The 12,416-nt window shown below is 40.6% G+C and overlaps 1 protein-coding gene across 1 annotated transcript in view; it reads right to left on the bottom strand.

Annotated features, from left to right (window-relative positions):
- vamp4 (vesicle-associated membrane protein 4) overlaps window positions 1-12,416 on the bottom strand; it is a 90,879-nt gene that overhangs the window by 40,342 nt on the left and 38,121 nt on the right. Inside the window, exon 4 of the mRNA XM_063063789.1 lies at window positions 6,646-6,696. Within this exon, the coding sequence (XP_062919859.1) occupies window positions 6,646-6,696 (51 nt within the window). The remainder of the gene's footprint in view (window positions 1-6,645; window positions 6,697-12,416) is intronic.

Raw genomic sequence — 12,416 nt, 5'->3', positions numbered from 1 at the left:
AGATATTCTGTATACTGAAAACAGACTGATTGTCAGCAAGGGGCATGAGCAAAGAACAGGAAATTGGTATTGATATAAAAGCTTAGCCAGGGACTCATGCAATTAGATAAGAGGCTGGAGGGATTACAGAATTAACTATGGCAGCACGGATTAATCCTGTTCCAATTTATGAAAATTTTAATCGAGTAACTCCTCCAACTAACTAGCAAACTATAGAAGAAAGCAACACACCAACTGTTGTACTTCTAAATAACTCAATGCCTTTTATTCCCAGCTATTTCCAACTCATTTGAGAACTATGATATGAAACACACATCTTGGAGTAAAGTTATCTACAACGATTTTCCCCAAACACAATCCTTACTACAGAATAACCTTAGCAGGTTACCTGCCTAGGATGGAAAATGACAGTACCAATTACAAGAATAGCAGAAAAGGTAAATCTGCATTGAAAGATAAACAGCAACTTCAGATTTTGACAGATCTTTTCAGTGAACCGAATTTTGGATTTTTCTAAATCTTATTTTAATTGAGCTATCAGCCTGCAAACTTTAATTTTTTTTCTATTTTAAAGGAATAACCCTTATTCACTAGTCCTTCTTGCAATGTATGCTTCTGTAATTTAAGAACAGAGTGTAATTAAGGAAAGAATAGGGGTATTGCAGACATCTCACCTCTCCCGGAAGTTCTGGGAGTCTCCCGCATATTGATAGTGGCTCCCTGACTCCCAGAAATCATATACAATATCCCAGAAGTCTATTTTTTTTGAGAGGGAGAGGGAGAGCAAGAGCGAGCATCCTGATTGGTCTCTCTTCATGCAAAGTAGACCCATCAGTTTTCTGTGTGGGCGGGCTTTACAGTCGACCTCAAAAATGACAATGTTGCTCGCTGCACTGTTTGCAACAGTGACTTTTCTATTGCCCATGGTGGGTTAAAATGTAAAAGACATGTTGAGGTTAGTTTAACAGGTGTCATTGGTTCAGTAGCATAGCTAACGTTATTTAAACCAGCTGGCTAGCTACTAAGGAGCTACTCTATTGATGTCCTATGTGATGAGGCCAAACTCCCTGTAGACTTGCTTAAAGTTGTAATAGAATAAACATGATAATATAATGCAAGTACATATTTTAATGTCACATTTTCTGCATATACCTAACTTGGTTTACAGATAAGACATGAGCCATCTGTTGTCAGCCCCCAACCAACACATATTCCACTCTCCCCTCCTACCCCTCCTCACAGTCCCCCACCCTGCTCTCATGACTATACCCCCTCCCCACACGAAACCACCATGGTGGGCTTCACAGCTGAACAGGTGAGAAGATAGCTGAAACGTCTCAACCCAAGCAAGGCTGCAGGACTGGATGGTATCAGTACCAGGGTGCTCAAAGCCTGTGCCGCTCAGCTATGTGGAGTACTTCGCCATGTATTCAACCTGAGCCTGAGGCTCCGGAGGGATCATGTACTGTGGAAGACGTCCTGCCTCGTCCCTGTGCCGAAGACACCGCGCCCCCGTGGCCTCAATGACTACAGACCGGTGGCATTGACCTCCCACATCATGAAGACCCTGGAGAAACTTGTTCTGGAGCTGCTCCAGCCTATGGTCAGGCCACAATTAGATCCCCTCCAGTTCACCTACCAGCCCCGACTAGGGGTTGAGGATGCCATTGTCTTCCTGCTGAACCGTGTCTACGCCCACCTGGACAAGCCAGCGAGCACTGTGAGGGTCATGTTTTTTGACTTCTCCAGAGCATTCAACACCATCTGCCCTGCTCTGCTGGGGGAGAAGCTGACAGTGATGCAGGTGGATGCTTTCCTGGTGTCATGGATTCTTGATTACCTGACTGGCAGACCACAGTACATGTGCTTGCAACACTGTGTCCAACAGAGTGATCAGCAGCACTGAGGCTCCACAGGGGACTGTCCTGTCTCCTTTTCTCTTCACCATTTACACCTCAGACTTCAACTACTGCACAGAGTCTTGTCATCTTCAGAAGTTTTCAGATGACTCTGCCATAGTTGGATGCATCAGCAAGGGAGATGAGGTTGAGTACAGGGCTACGGTAGGAAACCTTGTCACATGGTGTGAGCAGAATTATCTGCAGCTTAATGTGAAAAAGACTAAGGAGCTGGTGGTAGACCTGAGGAGAGCTAAGGTACCGGTGACCCCTGTTTCCATCCAGGGGGTCAGTGGACATGGTGGAGGATTACAAATACCTGGGGATACGAATTAACAATAAACTGGACTGACCAAAGAACACTGAGGCTGTCTACAAGAAGGGTCAGAGCCGTCTCTATTTCCTGAGGAGACTGAGGTCCTTTAACATCTGCCGGACAATGCTGAGGATGTTCTACGAGTCTGTGGTGGCCAGTGCTATCATGTTTGCTGTTGTGTGCTGGGGCAGCAGGCTGAGGGTAGCAGACACCAACAGAATCAACAAACTCATTTGCAAGGCCAGTGATGTTGTGGGGATGGAACTGGACTCTCTCATGGTGGTATCTGAAAAGGGGATGCTGTCTAAGTTGCATGCCATCTTGGTCAACGTCTCCCATCAACTACATAATGTACTGGGTGGGCACAGGAGTACATTCAGCCAGAGACTCATTCCACCGAGATGCAGCACAGAGCGTCATAGGAAGTCATTCCTTTCTGTGGCCATCAAACTTTACAACTCCTCCCCTGGAGGGTCAGACATCCTGAGCCAATAGGCTGGTCCTGGACTTATTTCATAATTTACTGGCATAATTTACATATTATTAACTATTTATGGTTCTATTACTATTTATTATTTATGGAGCAACTGTAATGAAAACCAATTTTCCCCGGGATTAATAAAGTATGACTATGACTAAGACAAAAATCACTAAACAAAGTATTACATACAACCTTGCAGGTCGAGTGGGGGGGGTGGGTGGGTGGGACATGGGGTTGCGGGGGGCAGGGGTGCTACCTCCCTGAAATGAGTTTTTGCAGGGTGGGATGTCTGGTATTGAGAGAATTCAGAAAATAATTTGGTACAAAGTTGGCACTGGGGTCTCAACTTTAGAGAGATTACTAAAAATTGCCACCATAGAACGACGGCAATAAAAAAAAAGTAAAAGTTTCACTCAGACTTAAGGTGCAAGCTGGGAACAAGCCCACTGAAATGATGATGGCACTGTAGTCTTCTACCACACCTTTACAACTCCTATCAAACTTGCTACATATAATATAAAAATCTACTGTAAGTACTCAGCCCATGAGGTAGTATGGGGAAAACAGAGTGAGCATTTCAAGTCAATGACTTTTCATTCATGATCTTTCCAATAAAGGTAATCAATCTGAAACATTAATACTGTCTCCCTTTCCACAAATGCTATCCCATCCAATCCAAGTAAATCTGACATTTTGCTTTTATTTCTGATTTCTTATAACTTAATATTTTGGTTTTGGATGCTGTGTTTTTGCCTCATCTTAATTTTTTTGAAAAATATAATATTCTTTTCTGGACATTTAGGAATTTAAGTATTTGGTAAAGTTACAGGAAGACGAGCAAGGTTAAAATTCAAGGCAGATGCTAGTAACAAATACAAGTAATGTGTACAAAACAATAACAGTAACACTGTTGGGTGAGTTTTTTATGGCCATTGTGTTTCGTTGTCTTTCACCAATTACCAAAACAAAAAAGGTTTTGGCCTGAGCATCCAAGCTAGTGACAGGATTCTAGCCAAATGTCTATGTTTATATGATCAGCTGTGCCCCACATGATGTTACCTACATACATCAAACACACCTTTTTATTTGCAGCAAACTTACATCAATAATTGCAGTATAAAATGCCAAACTGCTGACATTTGAATCTGTCAAGATGCCAAAATTTGCCAAGGACTAAATCGTACTATATTTCTTCTTCACCAGTTCTGCTCTTACCATAATTTCATTCAAATGCACTCGGATCAGTTCCTTTCAACTCTCTGAATATACAGTTTGTAGAAAAAAAAACTTGAGAAATTCTGCTCACCATGCTCTGGCCTCAGTGCTGTTTGGCAAAGACTGTATCCAATGTATTAGCTAGAGGAATCAATAAACAGCAGGAATGTGCAAACAGCAAAAAAAAATGTAAAGCAGCTATTATGAAAGGAAAGAGGAAATGATGAGAAAGTGGGTGCGATTGGAAAAGGAAGGGGAGGGGAAATGCAGAATTAGATTTAATATCACCGGCATACGTCTTGAAATTTGTCGACTTTACGGCAGCAGTACAAATCAATGCACCATAGTAAGATAAAAAAACATGAATTACAATAAGCATTTATATTAAATAGTTAAACTAAATTAGTGCAAAAATAGAAATAAAATAGTAGTAAGGTAGTGTTCATGGGTTCCATTCAGAAATTGGATGGCAGAGGGGAGAAGCTGTTTCTGAATCGTTAAGTGTGTGGCTTCAGGCTTCTGTACCTCCTTCCTGATGATAGCAAGGAGAACAAGGCACAGCTGTGAAATAGATGGGAAAGAATAGAAAGGATGACAGCAGAAACAGAGAAAGCCAGTAATGACAGGCATGATAACACAGGAGCAAGGTGACAACATATTTTTGCCTTTCCCCTTTAAAATTCCTCTTGAAACCTCAATATATTTCTGTTACTATGCTCCACCAATCCAGGTCAAGAACAGCTCCATGTACTTGCTGAGCCTGAGTTATGCTCGAAAAGTTTCCTTTAACAGATGGCCTTGTATATTTGAAGCAGTTGCAGCTTTTGCTAATCTTAGAGTGTTTAACAGGAGCAAGGCAAAAAGTTTGTCCCTTTGATGTGTATTCACCCAGGAATGAAACTCCTTTTTCACTTGTATACAAAACTAAGCAAGCACATTGTATTTCCACATTTTACTGAATGTGGGGTCTTTCGAGTACATCCAAAAAAATTCCTGCTGTATCAGTTTAAATCCCTTCAATATTATTAACAGCTCTCTTAACACTGGTTATTTTGACGATGGAGATTTTAATATAGCATTCCATTTGTGCTCACTAGCCTGTTATTGGTAAATGACTAACTTCAAATGCCACAGATGTCCACATCTGTGAACACTAATCCCTGATTTTCTGCCATTAATTTTGGCCAAAGAATATTATTTTCAATCTTCTTAAAAACAAAAATGGTAGAATAACAATTTAACATGGGTTAACAGTCTTCAAGCTGGGGCTCATTTATACCTCCTAAATGATCTCTCAGAATTCCACACATTTCACCAGTTGCTGTTTGGAGTACAGTTGTTAAACTTTAGCCAAGTTCTATGCCGAGAGACAAACAACTTAGTTAAATCAGTTCCAGATTTCATTCTGTTATTGTGGACGTTGACATTATTTACAAGCCAGTCAGACTAACATCCTAAGTGGACAGCTACTTGGAAAAATCTGAAGGGTACTGCAAGTCACTCAGAAAGGCAGTTAGCATGAATTTAAGCAAAAGGAATCAATTGTTCTAATCATCAGGATTTCTGACTTAACTCAACAGATGTCAATCACTACTTTTCCACCAGCAAAATCAGCTCACTGATCATCATGCTCTTTAAACTCACTTTTGCCTTCTTATTCCCTTTAAACTCAACTGGCTCCATTTCCCACTCTCCTCAATATAACAGATTTACAAAAAACTACACTAACAGTAAATTGAAAGCACGGAGTATTGGAATAACAATTCAGAAAATCTGCCAGTTCTATACCAAAGTCAAAAGTGTCCCACATTACAGAGGTTTACTATGCAGTTTTGGGAAGAATGCAAAACACTACAGAAGATGAGGTTTTTCCCTTTCTGCACCTTGTGACGCATCAGGTGGCAGCCTTGTCATTTCTTTAGCATTCGTCTGTTTTTAAAAAAAAACGAGGCAGAGTTCTAGCTCTACACTCAACCCAGTACAAATGGAAAGTATGCAGCGAGCTGGCTGGATTCAAGTCTGGGACCACTCACCTCGAGATCCGGTGCAGATCCCACTACACCACTGGCCGGCTAGAATACTAAGGGGGGTTTATAGGTCACTGGGCCCAGGTGTATGAAAGGGAGGGCACATTCCAGAAAACAGAGTTACCATCATTTTTATTAGATGTTTGCAAGTTTAAATACTGAAGTTAACTGGTGGAACTTTGGTGTTCTTGTCAGAGAGCACATTTAGGGAAAAATAATCTAGGTAAAATGAGGAAAGACTGCAACTTTAATAAATTTGTACACGAAGAGAATCAAAAGGAGATCAATACAAATAGAACATTGTTACTACCATTAATAGGAATACAGCATTGAACCATAATTCTTCATGTTGTACTACTGTATTTGTTAGATGAACTTTTTCCGTCAATCATGTGTCATATGGAAACATCAACACCCTGACAAAATAATACATTGTAATCTCAAAACAAGCAAATATGTAATTAAAAAACATTTTTCACATTGTATTCTTGCAATATCGCACACATCTGGCAGCTATAGAAACTGCATTGACAATGTGGACCGAGTCTTCATTCCGGCATTGCTCAGCTGTGGACTAATTGCTTTTGGCATTAATTTTTAATTATTCATAATTAAAAAACATTGCAGTACAACAAGAATTTGAGCATTACATAACAAACAGAATATCAAAGAAAATGAATATGTTAGTATTAGTCTAAAAGCACATACTGTTTAATCTTGTCATTCTTTGGTCCAAATTTAGGTCCAGTAGGCCCCCTTCTGTAAAGGAAATCAGAAAAGCTAAATCATAATGAGACAGTCCATATTAGACCAATATTATTCTTAGTATCTTTAATCATTTTCATTAGTAAACCTCATGCAAAGTAACAGATTGAACAAAGTTAACAGCGGTGCCCAAATGCACACTTGGAATTTTATAACATAATATAAACTACCAAATTGGCCAAGTATCAAAAAAAATTGCTATTGTTCATAGGAAATTCAAAAATACAATGGATTCCAATTAACTGTCTTTGGTTAATCGGGACAGCCACTTATTTGGGACAAGTCAAAGAACAAAAACAAATTGAGAAAATAGCCGGGATTCCCTTAGTTTATTTGGGATAATGTGTCACTTAATTGGGTCAGGAGTCTGTTGTCACACATCTTCTAACTCGTTCCAGCCATGCGCATGTCACATGGCCATTAGACATTACACTGTGCTTACAGCAGTTTTTAAGTAGACTCAGTTGCACATGTTTGTGTTCAAAAAGCGTGATTTTTGTCATTGATTTGGCGAAAAATAAGCAGCAAGACAATGCAGAACTGTTTTGTGCACCACTGTTTCAAGCATTCTAACTTAGAAATACCAGAAACAGCCAGGAGTGAAAATGAAACGATTTCACTATTTCAACAAGTTAGGAATTATGTAGAATTTGAAGGCATCGACAATTATCTTAAATGTTATCTTTGATCTCCACTGGACACTCAGCTCTCACCTGTGGCTCCAAGCAACTGTTTGCATATGACAGCAGCCACATCCCAGTACATCACTTCAACAGGTGAGCTAAATCAGGTCTCACACCCCAGTAAGATAAGGAAATGCTTGTCCTAACATGCAAAGTTAGCTCTGGCAAACTGGACGGATGAGGTCTAGACTGAGATCCAACAGCCAGGAAGGCGGTTCTGCAAATCTACGTGCAGTATGAAGGACATGACATGGCACAGAAGTAATCACGGTCACCCACTGCAACCAGGAAGACCCCTGTTGTGATATCTACTCGTTCTACTGAACTCAGACTTCTTAGGTCAAGAGAGTGAAACTACCCCAGTGCCACAGATTTGCACTTTTAAAAACTCTCCAGCACAGGTCTCCTATCACTGTCTGATACGATGCACAACCACTAGTATTGGTAGTGTTCTAATTTGTTCTGTGTTTCATTCAACGGCATAATTTGTTACTCAGTTAAACAGTCTTTTTTCCTTGTACACATGTTTAATTATTTCCATGAAACTTTGGCTAATTGGGGCAGCCACTTAATTGGACCAAAATGTACTAGTCCAATGTGTCCTAATTAACCAGAATCTACTGTAATTAGGTAATTTTAGTAACATTACAAATTTAAAGCACTAGTCCAATTAAAACTAAAACTTAATTTGTATTGGTGAGAAAAAAAGACAGCAGGGGTAAAGTATGGAAATAGACATTTAAAACAAAGGAAACTTTTGGCCCAAGTTCATACAAGTTCACAAAAGAAATTTATTAGATCTCATCCCTTTTCCCAATTCACAGTCTATAGATTTTATGGTTTTGCAAGCACAGCCTCAGACGTTTATTAAATGTCAAAGTTTTCTTTATCTTCCATTCTCTCTGGTGTAGAGTTCCAGACCCTCTCCATCTCTGCTCACTGAATTTCTTCAGCTCTTCTAATCCTTTTACCACTTGCACTATATCTTTGTTAGCTGATGAGTTACTACCCCTGGACTTCCATACTGGGCCAGCCACAGGTGCACCTTAAACTTGTTCTGAAAGTACAAATTTGTCAGGCTGAAATTTATCTACAAGTTATTACATCTATTCAAAGTCACTGCCAGCAGCCTTGCATTTTTTTTGTTAGCTGTGCACAGTCCATACCTCATCACTAGCAAATAATAAGAACAGTGCAATTTAAATCTATGTTCCATTATTACTGGCCTCTTCCTTGTTGTTCATCTCTCCAAGGTAATTCCAAGTTTTATACAGCAGGGGTCCCCAACCTTTTTTGCAACTCGGACCGGTTTAGTATCGACAATATTCTTGCAGACCAGCTGACTGGGGGGGTGGTTGGTGACAGAGTGTTCAAGTAGAGTTAAACTCACCTCAACATGTCTTTTACAGACATGTCTTTTACAGTTAGGGTTGCCAACTTTCTCACTCCCAAATAAGGGACAAAAATAGCAGTCAAATCCCAGGGACACTTTACCCCAGGAAAGACTACCACAACCATGAAGCCTTGCGTGCGCATGCGCGTACGTGCCTATTTTCCACCCCCCCCCACAAATCGGTTTTGCCTTCATCTTCCCAACTATACTGTGCATACATTATTTCTACTTTATACAGGCTGTGTATTTATCATATCATTCCCTGCTTTTACTATATATTAGTGTTATTTATTTTCGGTTTTATGTGTTATTTGGTATGATATGGTAGGTTATATTTTGGAATGAGGAAAGGTGCAGCTGATTTATATTGATTCCTCATGGCCGGGTAGCACATGCTTTGCAGCCCAGTGGTTGGGGACTGCTGTTATACAGTACATCTTCATTCTAAGTAACATTAGCCTAGTCCGATTCTCCTTGTAACTAAAGAGTTCCAGCCCTTAGATGGCCTGTGGCAAAGGGGTGCATTCAACTCAAGAGAGTGGGATCGCCCATGTCAGGAAACCTCCGAGGCTAAAAATGAAGCAGATGCCTGGGAAACAGAAGAGACCTCAAAAGGAGGAAGAACTTCAGCCCAGGGCCAAACTCAGACTAGGAGGAGAGGGTCCTTCAAGTGGTTCCACCTCCAAACCTCCTCTGGAAAATCTGTTTGCAGAATTTTTCGTCTGTTCAGCAGAGAGATAATGCTTTTAGAAGGAACTGCCCCAAGATGCCTTCTTATCAACATGGTAATGATATTTGGAACTATCTCCTCAACTTCAAGGGAATGACCTGAATATAGCAATGACCAAAGGATGAGTGGGCCTGCCAGCTAGTGCCAATCCATGTTAGATACATGGGTTATGACCCACGTACCCAACCCCTAGGGAAAAAACACACTGGAGTTGCTCCACACTTTAGCTTAACAGTGTTTATTATGTGTGCCAAAAATTAAACATAAAAAATTAGTGAAGAGAAAAATACCAATATTGACAAAACGTTATTTCCAGGAAACACAATAATAGCTCCATACTTATTATTGTCCAGTATGAACTCCTGGCAGCCCCATCTTTCTCTCATATGGAGGGCAATGAGCTCCTTTTTATTTGGCACTAGGACATAGCGTCTTTAATTACCCACAAAGTTAACTTGAGAGTACACATGAATTAGAATATGATGCACCCCACAATGTAGTTACACTCATTTTACAAAATAAGCACAAGTTTTTAATCTTAAACACAATGTACAAACATATACACATTGCCATCACTAAAGAAATGGAACATTTTGCCGTGCATTGCGGGAAAGGCACCATAAAGCCAACCTGAGCACATCAGCTCAGTTTTGGACCCAGCAGTGAAACAACAGAACACTCAACACAATGGCGCACTTAAAGTTAAGAATAAAATTAAACTAAACTTTGGTGTCTGACTCTGAATGCCAATGCGGAGGGAAATCAGTGGGACAACTATGAGAATATACTGGGGAAGACAATGAAGTGCATGGACTCACTGCAATGACAGCAGAAGACAAGGTTTGTGTGTGAGTGTATGTGCGTGTTGAAGGAGTGCATTTACCAAGTGCTCTGTCACACCTCGCAACCGTCTCAAGTTCCATCACATCTTTTGAAATGTTGACATGCTTTTGACAAGAATGCATAACTTGCTGTGAACAAAAATTAAATAGAATTCCTCACTTGAGATGCTGTGGGAAATTCAGCATCAATGCAGAACTTTTCAAATGAGCCATATGCTGAAAAGAAGTGCTGGAGGGACTAAACCGCAGGCTTTTCTTCTGGATCCTTGTGGTATGAAGATATTATCAGAAGTTCCAAGTCATCATAAAAATAAACGATTTCATTAATTTCTACCCCCAAATGCTTTTGAAAATGGTAAATGTCATTGGAGAGTGAACTCATTGAAAACTTTTTAAGAATGCTGATGCAACTGATTCTCTCACTCACCCACACCCCACCCCCACCACCAAAGCAAATCATAAAACACAAGTGATTCTGCAGATGCTGGAAATCCAGAGCAACACACAAAATGCTGGACAGTTTCAGGCCAAGAACCTTCATCAGGACTGGAAGGGAAGGGATAGAAGGATAGAGGGGAAGCTAGAAGATGACAGGTGGAAACTGTAAAGGGCTGAAGAAAGAAAAGAGTGCCAGGAAGGAGAATAATGGAGAGGGACAAATGGTCAAGCTAACTACAGAGTCATCGCTGCAGAAAGCTGAGAATGGGGAGGGGCAGGTAAACATGTGCTCGGTGGTAGGATCCTGTTAAAGATGGCAAAAGTTGGGATTAATGCAAATAGCTAGACATCAAACATTACTTGGTCTTGACGGTGAAATAGTACAACCGAAAAGGTAGGTTGTGATAATTCAAACCAATACAGGTATGATTTTTGGATTAGAAACTGAGAATGACTCTGGCAGCTTCCAGAAAATTATAGGTTGAAGAGGTTTTCCACATCACCAAATACTCAAATAAAGTTCTACAGATATACTATGGAAAGTATATTTACTGGTTGTTTCATAAACTGGTACAGCAATTCAAATGCACAGGAACACAAGTTGCAGAGAGTAGTGGATTCAGACAGTACATCACAGGTATGTTCCTCTCCACCAACAAAAGTATCTCCAACAGGCATTGCCTCAAGATAGCCGGAATAGTGTGATGCCAACTTCTCAGTTTCTATCAGGCAGGAGGTGCAGAAGCCTGAAGTCCATGTCACCAGGTTCAAGAACAAGTACATCCCTTCAATCATTTGGTTGTTGAACCAATTTGCACAACCCTAATTACTACTTCAACATCAAAATGCTATGACCACGATGGATTTATATTCGTTATTTTGTTCTAATTATGTTCTTCCTTGTATAATTTATGTTTAAATTATGTTTTTGTTGTGAATGTTGTCTCTCAAATGCTATGTGACTGTAATGCTGCTGCAAGCAAACATTTAATTGCATCTGTGAATATGATAATAAACTTTGATTTGACTAGATAGTTGCAGTACATTCCATTTAAATCTTCAGTGCTGACTGGACTGTGGAGCTCCCATTATCCTTTTTTTTTGTTTCATTCTACCGCATATAGTCCTTGGTATCCAAGGGGATGGGGAGAGGGGAATAGTGGAAGTGAGAAAGGAGAACTGATGCGTGTTTCACCTTTTTAAATTAAGAGCTCGGCAGCTTTGCAGAGGCTGCTGAGCTCTTCGGACTGGAAGTCAGCTTGAAAACAGAAGTTCTCCATCAGCCCGCACCTCGGGAAGATCATCACTATCGGTGAGGTAGAGCTGAATACAGTCCACCAGTTCAGCTACCTGGGGTGCACCATCTTGTCAGATGCCAAGATAGACGAAGAGATTGACAACAGACTGGCAAAGGCAAACAGCGCATTCGGCAGGCTGTACAAAAGAGTCTGGAACAACAAGCATCTGGAGAAAGGCACAAAGATCAGCGTGTACAGAGCCGTTGTACTGACCACCCTCCTGTACAGCTCTGAGTCGTGGGTTACCTACTGTCACCACCTACGACTCCTTGAGCATTTCCACCAGCGCTGCCTCCACACCATCCTCAACATCCACTGGAGTGACTTTGT

This window comes from Mobula hypostoma, chromosome 12, assembly GCF_963921235.1.
Source record: "Mobula hypostoma chromosome 12, sMobHyp1.1, whole genome shotgun sequence".
Lineage (NCBI taxonomy): Eukaryota > Metazoa > Chordata > Chondrichthyes > Myliobatiformes > Myliobatidae > Mobula > Mobula hypostoma.
The sequence above is the reverse complement of the archived record's forward strand: the minus strand, read 5'-3'. Positions and strand labels throughout refer to the sequence as shown.